At 42.7% G+C, this 11,404-nt stretch overlaps 1 protein-coding gene across 4 annotated transcripts; it reads left to right on the top strand.

Moving 5' to 3' along the window:
* Positions 1-1,339: 1,339 nt before the first annotated feature.
* LOC140307352 (glucoside xylosyltransferase 1-like) lies at positions 1,340-9,341 on the top strand. Of its 4 annotated transcripts, none has more exons than XM_072386197.1 (8): positions 1,340-1,682; positions 2,163-2,255; positions 2,990-3,167; positions 3,496-3,627; positions 3,707-3,958; positions 4,448-4,571; positions 4,746-4,918; positions 8,441-9,341. In XM_072386197.1, exons 1-8 carry the CDS (start codon positions 1,465-1,467, stop codon positions 8,600-8,602), a joined length of 1,332 nt encoding a protein of 443 aa, XP_072242298.1. In that variant the 5' UTR covers positions 1,340-1,464; the 3' UTR covers positions 8,603-9,341. The 4 variants fall into 4 exon arrangements, with proteins under 4 accessions (XP_072242298.1, XP_072242297.1, XP_072242300.1 ...); XM_072386196.1 differs by having other exon boundaries at positions 2,984-3,167; XM_072386199.1 differs by lacking the exon at positions 2,163-2,255 and having other exon boundaries at positions 1,341-1,682.
* The last annotated feature ends 2,063 nt before the right edge of the window (positions 9,342-11,404 follow it).

The following is an 11,404-nucleotide window of genomic DNA, read 5'->3' as shown; positions in this document are numbered from 1 at the left end:
TGAGGTGTGACTCCTTAGTGCCATATTTGTATAGAGAATAAAGTCGGTTTAATCAAAAGTTTTCTCCATGCAGCATACACGGCACAAAATACAGCAGAAAGCTTTAGGGAGTCTGGGGAAATGTGAAAAGGCTAAAGATGGAAACCACTGTTGCATATGCATAAAAAAACCATCATTGCCACTGTGTATCAGTATTGCCACATGGGTTTAGGAGAACCTGGGGGGAAAAAACATTGCCATTCAACAGCGTCTGCTGCAGCATCCAGAAATGTAACCTTAAACTGTATTGCACAAGGAGAAAGCCATGCATGAACTCTGCGGAAACACCGGCTGGTCTCGGATGGATAAAACGCAGTGAACACATGTTTTGTGGTCAGATGAGTCCATTTTTAAAACTTGCTTTGGGGAAAATAGACATTTAGCTTTTTTTTTCTTTTTTCTATTTCACAGACCGTGTGGCGTTAGCTTTCAGAATCTGATCTGCTCTAACAGTGAAATGTTCCCTGTATCTCTGGGGGCAACGGAACCCGTAGCATGATAGACCCACCTCCGTGCTCAACAGTTGGAGAGCTGTTGTTCTCAAAAAAATCTCGACCCCTTTCACTCCTTACTACACTGGGGTTGTTTTTGTGTTTGTTTGCAAACTTATTCTGCTGTATTTCGTGCTTAAGATGGATAAAAGTTATATGGAGGTTGTTTTTTTGCGTGGGTGTTGCTGCACCTATTACAGGGCACCACCGACCTTGAATCCGCCAAAAAGTTTTCTGTTAGTTTTTTGCATTCAGACAGGTATTTGGAGTTGCTATTATATTGGAAGCCTATAGTCCTCTAAATTACCTCCACTATTTCCATTAATTACCATGTTATTTATTAACACGGCCACCTGAAAACGCTTTGCTATCTCATTCCCTTAGCCTTTCTGCGTTTGGTCAAGAAAAGCCCACTGCTGCTGACTGCTGGGTGTGTGGATAAGCATTTACAAAGCTATGACATTAGCTCCACCTGGCTTTAGCTAATCATGACATATGAACGATGCATAGCTCTAAAACACATCCCTTGGTAAAAGGTATTTGACGGTTATATTTTCTTAGTGTGCCCACTTTCACCTTGTACTAATAATTTACCCTCAACTCCTTCTGTCAATAAGGAATACCGTGTGGAAACTTGCACGTGACTTCAACTTTCGTGACAAACCGTGCTTTTAGCTTATCACGACAAACTTAATGCACACGCGCACGTGTTCAGTTTATGTACAAATACCGACCCGCAGCCGCAGCAGGTGGTTGCTCAGACATGACACGTGCTATAGAGGTGGGTGGGGCAGAAAACTGAATTCCTGTTCTCTTTGGCTTCGCCCTGTGACTTGACTGATGAGTTAGAGTAGCTTGCTGTTGCCCCCGTCGCGCGGTAACCAGCTGAGTTCAGTAAAAATGTTTCAGTAGCACAGCGCATCGGAGGCGCAAAATGCGATGCTATCTTCACGCATTTCTCCTGTGCGTGGTGTTCACTTTCCTAACGCTGCTGTATGTGTTCAGTCAGCTGGCCTCCACGTTGGAGGACGGGGACGAGTGGAATGTGAAAGATCACGGGATATCCCACAGGAGCTATCGTGACACCGGGCACGTTGTCAGGAAAACACCGGGACTGGCAGGCCTCAGAGGTCGGGAGGAAGGGCTTGACAGGTAGCTTTGCGCGCTATGTGACGTTATTTCAGGTCACAACAGCGAAATGAGTAGGAGTTTGAGTCAGCTGCTAGCCGATTCTTTCGCTGCTAAGTCAGGGCTAGTTGGCTACCGTTAACGGCGGCACTCGGAAGCTAGTGTGCCAACTTGTTAGGTTGTTGAATCATATTTGAATACATATTCAGCGTTTTACTTTACCTACGTTGGGAACGCTGACCGTGAGCACGTGTACGAAATTCCACTTGCTAACATATAAATACACGAGCCACTTCCTATTTGCTAGCAATGTAACTGATAAGCTTAAGGTTGGTGCTTAGTAACTGTCACATTAACGTTAGCTTTAGGCTGGATTTAGAGGATAGCCACCTGTTAACCAGCTGTAGAAGGTACTCGAGGAAAGGTCTAATCTGTTAAACTTGTGACATTTCAAGGCTGAATTGAACGCTGAAGATCCAAAAGCTCGTGTTTTTATCCTGTCAGGTGTAAATCACAGTCAGTTTCTTACTGGAATCCGTATTGGAGACTGCCTGCTGATGTTTGTGGAGTGAACTGCTTATTGGAATCATCTTTTAGGTATGACTTATTTTGTGAACCCTTAAAATAAACTATTTCCCCCCCCTGACTTCCTCGGCCGACAGATTTTGAATACAAGCCAGACTGTTGCTGCTCTCAGTGCTCCTTGTGACTACTTTTAAATGACATTTCTCAGAAACTAGAAAAAGCTGGTAACATTTTTTTTGCACTGTCCACTTCGAAGCTTTCTTAGTTTGGTGATAAATGTGTCCCTGCTTTACTTTTTTTATTATTGTACTTTATTAATCACAGCAATATCTTATCAGCAGACTCTTATCGCTGATCATTTGCTCTCTCACCCTAATTGTTGTGAGATTAAAGGTTATTGGACATAATGAGCCCTTCCACACTCCCATCAAAGTGCTGGCAAGAAGATTAATAACTCAGGTTTTACGGTTTTCTGAAGGCTTTTTTTAAAATTTTATTTGTAACCATCAAATTGTTGCTGGCACCATCAGATCCTTCTTTCCTTTTTGTATTCTAGAAGTAGCAAGTTCATTCTTTTATTTCCATACTTGGGGAAAATTGTATTTCACAAGAAGCACTTGGAGGCAGCACAAAGCATGAGTTGTAGTTCTCTCCCTAATTTTCTTCCAACCCCACAGGGATGAGTGCCAGTCAGCTGAGACTGTTTTGACTGCATTTGGCAGTGTGTCCTTGCTGTTGTGCAAATAAAAGCTCATTCAACCGAATGGTGTATTTTGATTTAACTCCGTCTTTGCTCTTAGCCACAGATCAGGCTCTGTTGCCAAGGGGCGTACTGATGAGAGAAGTCACTTGGCCGTGGTGGCCTGTGGCCCCAGGCTGGAGGAAACTCTCACCATGCTGAAGTCTGCAACTCTGTTCAGCAAAAAGCCTCTGCGCTTCTACATCTTTGCTGAGGATGAGCTTCACGAGAGCTTCCGAAACGCTGTAAGTGTCCACCCTACCAAAACGGCCTTTTATATTCTTGTGCTGTCGCTTCATAGCTCTTTAAAGCTTTGTCATGTCTCAGGAAGTCTGAATGCTTTTATCAGCTTTTTACGACCGAATCAGGAAGTCACTGCAGCAATCATTGCGCAACTCTCTGCTACTCGCCATTAACACGACAGAAAGTAACGACTTCTCTCTTGAGGAGTTCTTGTAACTTTTTGGCCCCGAAGCAAAGCTTCGCCATCTCGAGCACACAACCGTGGTTACGATTCCGTGTGAGGAAACAGTTTTGACACAATTTCTTCACGTGTTTCTTTTCTTCTTAAAGCTGGAATCGTGGCCAACAGTGGTTCGGACAAAATTCACTTTTGCCATCTACCCGATCACGTTTCCCGAGGAGAATGCAAGAGAGTGGAAGAAGCTGTTCAAACCTTGTGCTTCTCAGAGGCTCTTCCTGCCAGTGGGTCTAAAATCACTCATTCACATAACGATTACTCTTTTTCATAACAGTCCTAATATATTAATTTCTCTCTTTCCAGCTGATCCTAAAAGAGGTGGACTCTTTGCTTTATGTGGACACAGATATTATTTTCTTGCAGCCAGTAGAGGACATCTGGGCCCTGCTCTCTCAGTTCAATTCAACGCAATTGGCTGCCATGGCTCCGGAGCACGAGGAGCCTCGTATTGGCTGGTACAACCGCTTTGCCCGTCACCCTTACTATGGCAGGACGGGCATCAACTCAGGGGTCATGCTTATGAACATGACGCGACTCAGGGAAAGATTTTTCAAGGTAAAACTCATTAAATTGCAATGCAAACCACTCTTTGCCTCAGGGCTGTCCTCGATTATGTCACGGCGCATACAAAGTTGGCAGAATTAACAGCTCTTTCATGCAGTACGAGTTTCACGCATTTACTATGCGGCACATGAGCCCAGCTCAAGTCCTCGGTTGTAAAAACAACACGGCATTCGAAAAAATTTCCCAATTCCACACATTACATTCAGTTCTGGACTGAAACAGCTGCAGATGAATGTGTTATTTTGACAGAAGAATTGATCATCTCGAGGGAGTTCAAGGAGCCGCTGTGCTGCACTACTGAGGTCGACCAGCAGAGGTCACTCTTGCAGTTTCTATTTAAATCTTCCCAGTGTGCCGACAAATAGTTTCCTTTGAATTGATGTGAAGTGTTCACCATAGGACTCATTCATCAGAATAAAGGGTTTATGGTTTCTTGATGCATGTCACAGATACTTTCTGATTACTCTCTCCTCCCTTCAGAATGACATGACGACTGTTGGACTGCAGTGGAAGGAAATTTTAATGCCTCTTCTCCAGAAGTATAAACTCAATATCACCTGGGGTGACCAGGACCTTCTTAATATCATATTTTCTCATAATCCAGGTAGGTGCAGCTTCATACACGGCATCATTTCATGATATTGTATCATTTGTGTTGCATTTGCGGGTCATTTATTATTGGATTAATACACCGGTGAGGGATTGGGATGGACTCCGATTGAATAAACCCAGTTATTTTGAATCCTTACCAGCCCAGTTATGATTTTGTCTGTTATAGAGAGCCTGTATGTGTTCCCCTGCCAGTGGAACTACCGTCCAGACCACTGCATGTATGGCAATAATTGTCAACAGGCCGAACAAGAAGGTGTCTTCATTCTCCATGGTAACAGAGGAGTTTATCACAATGATAAGCAGCCAGCATTTCAGGTCATCTATGAGGCCATCCAAAAGGTAGAAATGTCTCCCTTTTTCTTTTTTCTTTTTTTTTTCCTATCTCTATATGAAAATGATTTAACAGATTGATTCCTCTGAAAGGTTTTGCTCTGGGAATTTAGATGCAGGGGAAGATTTACCCCAAGATGTGGGCTCATTCTGTGGTGCCTCTCCATCCTTAGAGGGCCCTTGTGTGGGTAGATCAGACTAATTGGAGAGATGTTCGTTTGTCATTATCTTTTCAATAGTCACTCCAGGCTATTGCTTTTCCCTTATGGATGTTTCCATCCACCGATGCTTAATCAATAACCTGCTAAATTTTTCTTTCATCCTTATTTAGGTCTCTTCAAACAGCCAAATCGGTCCTACTATGCTTTGAAAAAGTGAAATGGTTACTTCTAGGCTAGAATTGTTGCTGTCTGCTGCTCAGCTGATGCTCCTCAAAATGTTAACGTTCAATATATTACATCCAGAACCTTATTGCAGCAGTAAACAACTATGTGCCATGCTATGATATAGCAATATCACGTAACCGGTTGCTGACCTTCTGGGTGTGTTGTAATCTGTTCTGCTCTGCTGTGTTGTGACGGCTTGACAGGCCACACATGCACGAGGGGTCCAAGCTTGGCAGTGTGGAAAACCGAGCTTCCAGTTCCATCGAAAAAGCTTCAAACAAAGACGAGGATAAAATCAGAGTCAACATCGCTCGGGCTTTTCAGAGACGGAAAGCTCCACAAGCTACTTAATGGGGTTTCACTGTTGTTGCTCCCCCTGGAACAAACCCGTTTTTTTGTTTCCTTTCCTCACCTGCCTGCGTGTTGCAACCTTAACCCGTAAACATCTGCACCAGAGTGGGGACACCTCAGGATCAAGTCATTTTTTTCACATTATTCTTAGGACTTTAGACCAGGTCAAAAGAGGCCTGAATTTCACTGCTGGAAACTTTAAAGGGCATCGCTAATCTCTTACTGTTCGTAATCCCTTCACAGCTCTCGTTTCAACTGACGGAGCTCGAGATCTTTTTTTGCCATCGGTGAGCAAACAAGTCGGCCCGGGAGCTCTGCTGTTATTTTGCTAGCCGCTCCCTTTCGATCTGCTGTTGTTGATTTGAGCACATCGGTCAACATGCAGGCACCAAATGCGAGAGCAAGAGAGGATTCATTAGCTGGTGTCCATCCATTACCACCACAGGGCCGAGCCTGACCACTATCAGTGCTGGCGATGTTCTCAGCCATTAAGTAAACGAGCGGGCTTCATTACGGGGCACTCAGCCCTCATAGCTCCATCAGTCTCTCCGACAGCACAGACACGCATATCTCATACCAGACTCACCTGATTTTAGGGGGTGGGGGAGTAGTGCTATTTGTCATTAGTGAGCACAACAAGAGCATAAAGTGGTTGACTGTACCATGTAGGTCTTTGTTTTACAATGATTTTATGAGAGCAGGAGACCCGGGAGCATTCCATCCTTTGTTTTCAAAGGTCTTGTTTTGCAGAAGTTTGTCTTTTTATCAGCTCTTCTTTCTTCGTCTCTCTTGGTCCCCTCCCACTTTGCTCCGACTCGCTCCTTTGAGGACGGCATCCTAAAGCCTGGAGCAGGCAGCTCCGGAGGGAACTCTGATTTTTCCATCCTGCCAAGAGTTCTTTAGTCAGCCGAGCTCCCAAGGCAAGGCCCTCGGAGCCAACAGAGGAGCTTGCAATAAAGGCCACTACCATTACCCAGCCAAGCCCACTGAAGAGTTGTAAAATTTTTAGTGCTGATGCTAGTTTCAGACATCATGATGGCTGTGTGGACAACGCAACAGCCACATCCACATAAAGATCAATAGCAGGCTGTTAATGGTACTTTATTGCCTGCTGCAGTGTATGAAAGATAATAAAGAAACTGTGCTTTGAGTAACATGATGCTTTGCCAAACTGGAGTCAAATAAGATGTTGTAAAATAGTGATTCCTTATATTTACTAGAGCAGTAAAAGATCGCCATGCCGCAGTGTAAAAATGAAAGGCCCCTCATCTTTATTTCCCACGCCGAACGTGACAAGAGCTTTGAATGCTATTAATGGTCTGGAGAGCTGGACGTTTTGTTTTTTTTTCGATGCCGTTTACTTGGTGACACAAAAGCAAACGGCGAGGAAGCATATTGGAACTGCTGCAGCTGTAGCTTTCTCTAATGCTGTCACGCCTAACTGAGCTCATTTGTGTGTACTTGCGGTTATAGATATTCAACATCCAAACGCACTCTGAGTTGGCAGACGTGTATGAAATAAAGGAGGTTATTATGCTGAACTGTCAGGAACACAATCCCTGTGACTTGGATGTAGTTTTTACTGCTTTATTGGGACTCTCACTGGAGGCAACAGCAGTGAAAACACTTAGTTTTCGAACAGACTTTGTATAAGAGACGGAGATGGCCACATGGATGACACTGGTCCCTAAACTCTCTAAACTTAAGTGTAGACGTTAGCTCTTAGTCATTTACTTTTTTTGGCCTTTTTAGAGCCATAAACCATCATATGAGGACACACAGGTCAAGGACGTAACCATGGTTTAGACATTGGGTGGGGGGGGGGTCCAAGAAAAAAAAAATTGTTGAGTGCATTATCTACAATTCTTTATTTATATATGAAAAACTGGACATTTAGAACATAGTTTAGAGGACTACATTGACCATATAAATTCACATCTAAAGGAATAGTGTAATTTCTCCGAGACAGTGACTGCCCCCCCCCCCCCCCCCCCCCCCCCCCCCCACTTTGTTTTGGTTAGTTGCTTACTGTTTACTGACCTTAAACACACCTACCAATTACAATTATGCTCTTCCAGTAGTACTGTAGCAAATAGGACAGCTTCCAATGGAAAACGACCAAATGCCCTAAGCATGTTTATGCAAATATTTTAATAAGGACAACTAATGATGTAACAAATTACAGACTTTTCCTTTAACAAAAAATGTGCTTTTTAAGACTTTTAAGTCCAGGTTAATTTCTATTGTGTCAATGTCTGAAAATGTGCATTAACAATGAAAAGTCTAATAGTCTAATGTTATTTTTGTTTTAAGTTTTTTTTTTTTTTTTATTTTGAAAGGGGGCGGAAGTTTATTTTGTTGATTCTGTGTTGGATTTCCTGTTCTGGTACAATCTTTACGTCCCGGTAACACACGGAAATAAATTGAAAATAAATAAGACATAACAAGAGACCGATCCCTTGACAGGGTTCATAAAAGGAGAACATGCATTTTACATATTTTCCTCTGTATATTGGGGGGGACACGACCCCCCCCCCCCCCCCCCCCCCCCCCCCCCAAAGAATGCGTGGTTACGCCATAGACACAGGTGGATCTAGAAAGCAATGGGCTGCTGTCAGATATGTGCTTATCGTATTCCATGTATACTGTATACTTTGTTTTGTACCCTTAGGACCAAAAGAGGAGCTCAAATGAAAGTGTTTGCAGCCACCAGAGGCACAACAATTGGAATCAAGTCTGATCTCTTATTAGGTCTCTGAAATCGGCGCGTAACTCCCATTTCTCTTCATTCCAGTATTCGTTCGATGAGAACTTGGAGACGTCGCTGCTTCGACCACTGGAAGCGTCGCTACAGACGACCACACACACCTACTGTGGCAGAGCCAGCCACCTGTTCACCAACAGGCTAAAACGGAGCGTCAGGTCCGTTCAACAAGACGGGACTCAGAAAAGATGACTGCGGTCACCAGCAAATACCTCCAACAGTGCCTAATGTGTCTCTGTAGACTTGGAATGACTCCTGTGGAGACCGGGAGATGATAACGGTCGAGGCGGAACAAAAGTTTGTTTCCAAACTGTATGTTAAGATGATGAAAAAGGAGAAAAAGGGACCTGCAGAATGGGTTTTGATTTATCCACGACTCCAGTGTCGGTACGGTGAAGTCGCACATGCTTTCTCACGGTGGTGGAAAAACGCACTGAATCCACTTTGCCCAGGAGAGATTTTAATGCTAATGCGAAGAAGAAGGATCCTCCTGTGTCAAAGACAATCAAGTCGCATTAGTGTTTTGTTTTTAGAGAGAAACTTCACAATCACTTCAGTTCTCTACGATTATTTGTAAGAAAAAGAAATGTAGACTTATGGAGAGTTTTTTTTTATTAGAGTTCTAATATAACTGTGTATTCTGGTTGTGGATTTTTAATGAAATATATAAAAAGGAAAAAATTACATAATTTTCAGGTACTTGTTGGCAGCTAATAAAAGCTGTTTTTTGTTTTTTTTTATTGAACAAGACTATTTCTCATCGAGGATCCTTTCATTCTGTATAATCTGATCAGTATTTATTGTTGTTGGACATCTGTGATGTCCACCATAAGAATTTAACGTTATCATTCCATACGATGCATCGATTGCTGTACATTGGACGTGGTTTGAGTTACTCCATTTATTTTACCAATAAAAGCATTTGCCTGTGGGAGCAGTCTGTGATTGATCCAGCATTATGAAACCATTCCTACGTGGGACTATTTCAGGAAAAACAATTAGCGTATTTGAGAAAGTGGAGCTTGTAATTGTACAGAATGACCCCTGTGGTTTCGATCTTTGGCTGTAGAACTGGGAGAAAGGTCAAATGTACGGTAAAGACGATATAAAAGGCTTCCGATAGAATCGAGGATGCAGCGTCTGCTGAAAATGCAAAGCCACCACAGCTCTTTGGGGTGAGATATTCTAACAAAATTGTTATTGTTTTAAACATCATCTCCCTTGAGTGGTGCCAAAAAATGAACAACACTTTGCCTGTACTTTGGCAGATAAACTCAGCTGTGGCAAGTTATTTTCACGCCTAACTGCACACGCTAAAGTCTGCCATAATCAGCCATCATAAGCACTTTGCATACATTCACTTGTTGCAAAGTGAACTATAAATCTACCAAGGCAGCATTGAGCTGAAAAAAAAACCCAAGGAAAATCAATGTGTGAGAGTGAAGACTTGAGAAAGTGTTTTTAGACGGCCTAAAAAGGAGCTGATGTGTTTGGGTGGGTAGCCTCTGGCTTTTCATTTTAAAGGCAGATTGACGGACATGCCTGGAATAGGCAATAGAACCGGGTGATGAATTTAAAATGGGCTCTATGCTAAGAAGCGGCCTGATATATCCATTTTCTTGTCAAAGAACTGCTTAGTGTGCAGTGAGTAAGGGAAAGGCTGCCCATGTTTTCGGAAAGAATTATCTCTCCACAAGTCTTATTAGTTACCTCTAAATCTCAAGTCCACGAAGGGAAATGAAAATAAACCCAAACACTCCAGTGATTCCTTTAGATGTATCAAGAGGTGAATGATTTCATTGCAGTATAGGCTTATAAGCAAAAACACAGTATAAGAACTTTTCTACTATTATGGTAGAAAGCAGTACCCTGTTTCTTTTGTTATACCTACAAACATTTTGCAAACATAGTGCAGGCTGTATAGAAGGCTGATAAAATGGGCTTTTTTTCATTTCAAAATTAATTAAAACTTGCATTATCAGCAGTGCTAACTTTGTTTTCCACTTGCAAATGCATCTTCAAGCGACTGAGTACTCATTGTGCTTAGTCCTACATGGAAAAAAAACAAAAAAAACCCCAAAAACAGATCAGTTTATCTCTCCCATGTGGTGATTATACATTTGCAGACAAATGCTCAGCGATGCTGGGCATCTTTTAGCACGACCCTTACGAAGATGGATGTTTACAACTTTGAAATGCAAAGTGTTTTCTGTGTTTAGAGGAAAGGCTAATGCTGCTTCAGCCTGGTTTTACTTCCCCCTGAGTATAATGGTGATTGAGATCTCATTCTCTTATGGTCTGTCAGGAGCTGCCAATGGATTATTCATGTTATTGTTTGCACCACTTGCCCTCCGTGATGTTCGATAGCGATTTAAACTCCACACATAAATTACATAAACGGTCGGAGCCAAAATGGCCGAACGCGGGGCCAAAAAATGTTTACAAGGCGAGGATTGTGCAGTATTGGGAGTTTTGAGTCATCGGCGTGACTTTGACTGGAGGAAATCAGTTTCACACGAGATATTTTGAGTTTGGAAGATGGCACGACCTGTTTTTGCCAGACATAGAAACAGCGTGTACTTACAGGGAACAGCTGTTTACACCATGTTCTGCTGGTGAACTAGCAGTAAAGCCCCCTGAAAGTGTGGCTGATGTGCAGACCATGCACACACATTTTTTAAAACCTATTGCACATCAGCTCTTCTGGTGGCAAGTGGGGAAAGTTTTTTTTTTACATTCTACAGCCCAGCATAGTCAGTCACTGCCAAGGTGGTGTCTCCTTCAATCTTTTCTAATTAGATCAACAAGATATTGCTTGATGAATTGTAAATTCCAATTAATGTTAAAACTCCAATGAATTAAGACGTGAGCCGGACAGCTACGTCTTGTGTCTCCTTGGATTGATAAACCGAGTTAAGAGACGAACCACGACCAAGATGACAGGAAACTAAGAAGTTCATCAGGACTGATTGAGCCGTGTAAAGAAAATCTTTT

This window comes from Leuresthes tenuis, unplaced genomic scaffold (genome assembly GCF_036924035.1).
Source record: "Leuresthes tenuis unplaced genomic scaffold, fLeuTen1.0.hap1 SCAF_5, whole genome shotgun sequence".
Taxonomy (NCBI): domain Eukaryota; kingdom Metazoa; phylum Chordata; class Actinopteri; order Atheriniformes; family Atherinopsidae; genus Leuresthes; species Leuresthes tenuis.
Note: the sequence above shows the minus strand (reverse complement) of the source record. Positions and strands in the feature narration are given on the sequence as shown.

Coding starts and splice junctions, on each gene's coding strand:
- LOC140307352 (XM_072386196.1), top strand. CDS start 1,465: ATGCGATGCTATCTTCACGCATTTCTCCTGTGCGTGGTGTTCACTTTC. Junction 4,572..4,745: donor CATATTTTCTCATAATCCAG/GTAGGTGCAGCT, acceptor TGTCTGTTATAG/AGAGCCTGTATGTGTTCCCC. Junction 4,919..8,440: donor TCTATGAGGCCATCCAAAAG/GTAGAAATGTCT, acceptor TCTTCATTCCAG/TATTCGTTCGATGAGAACTT.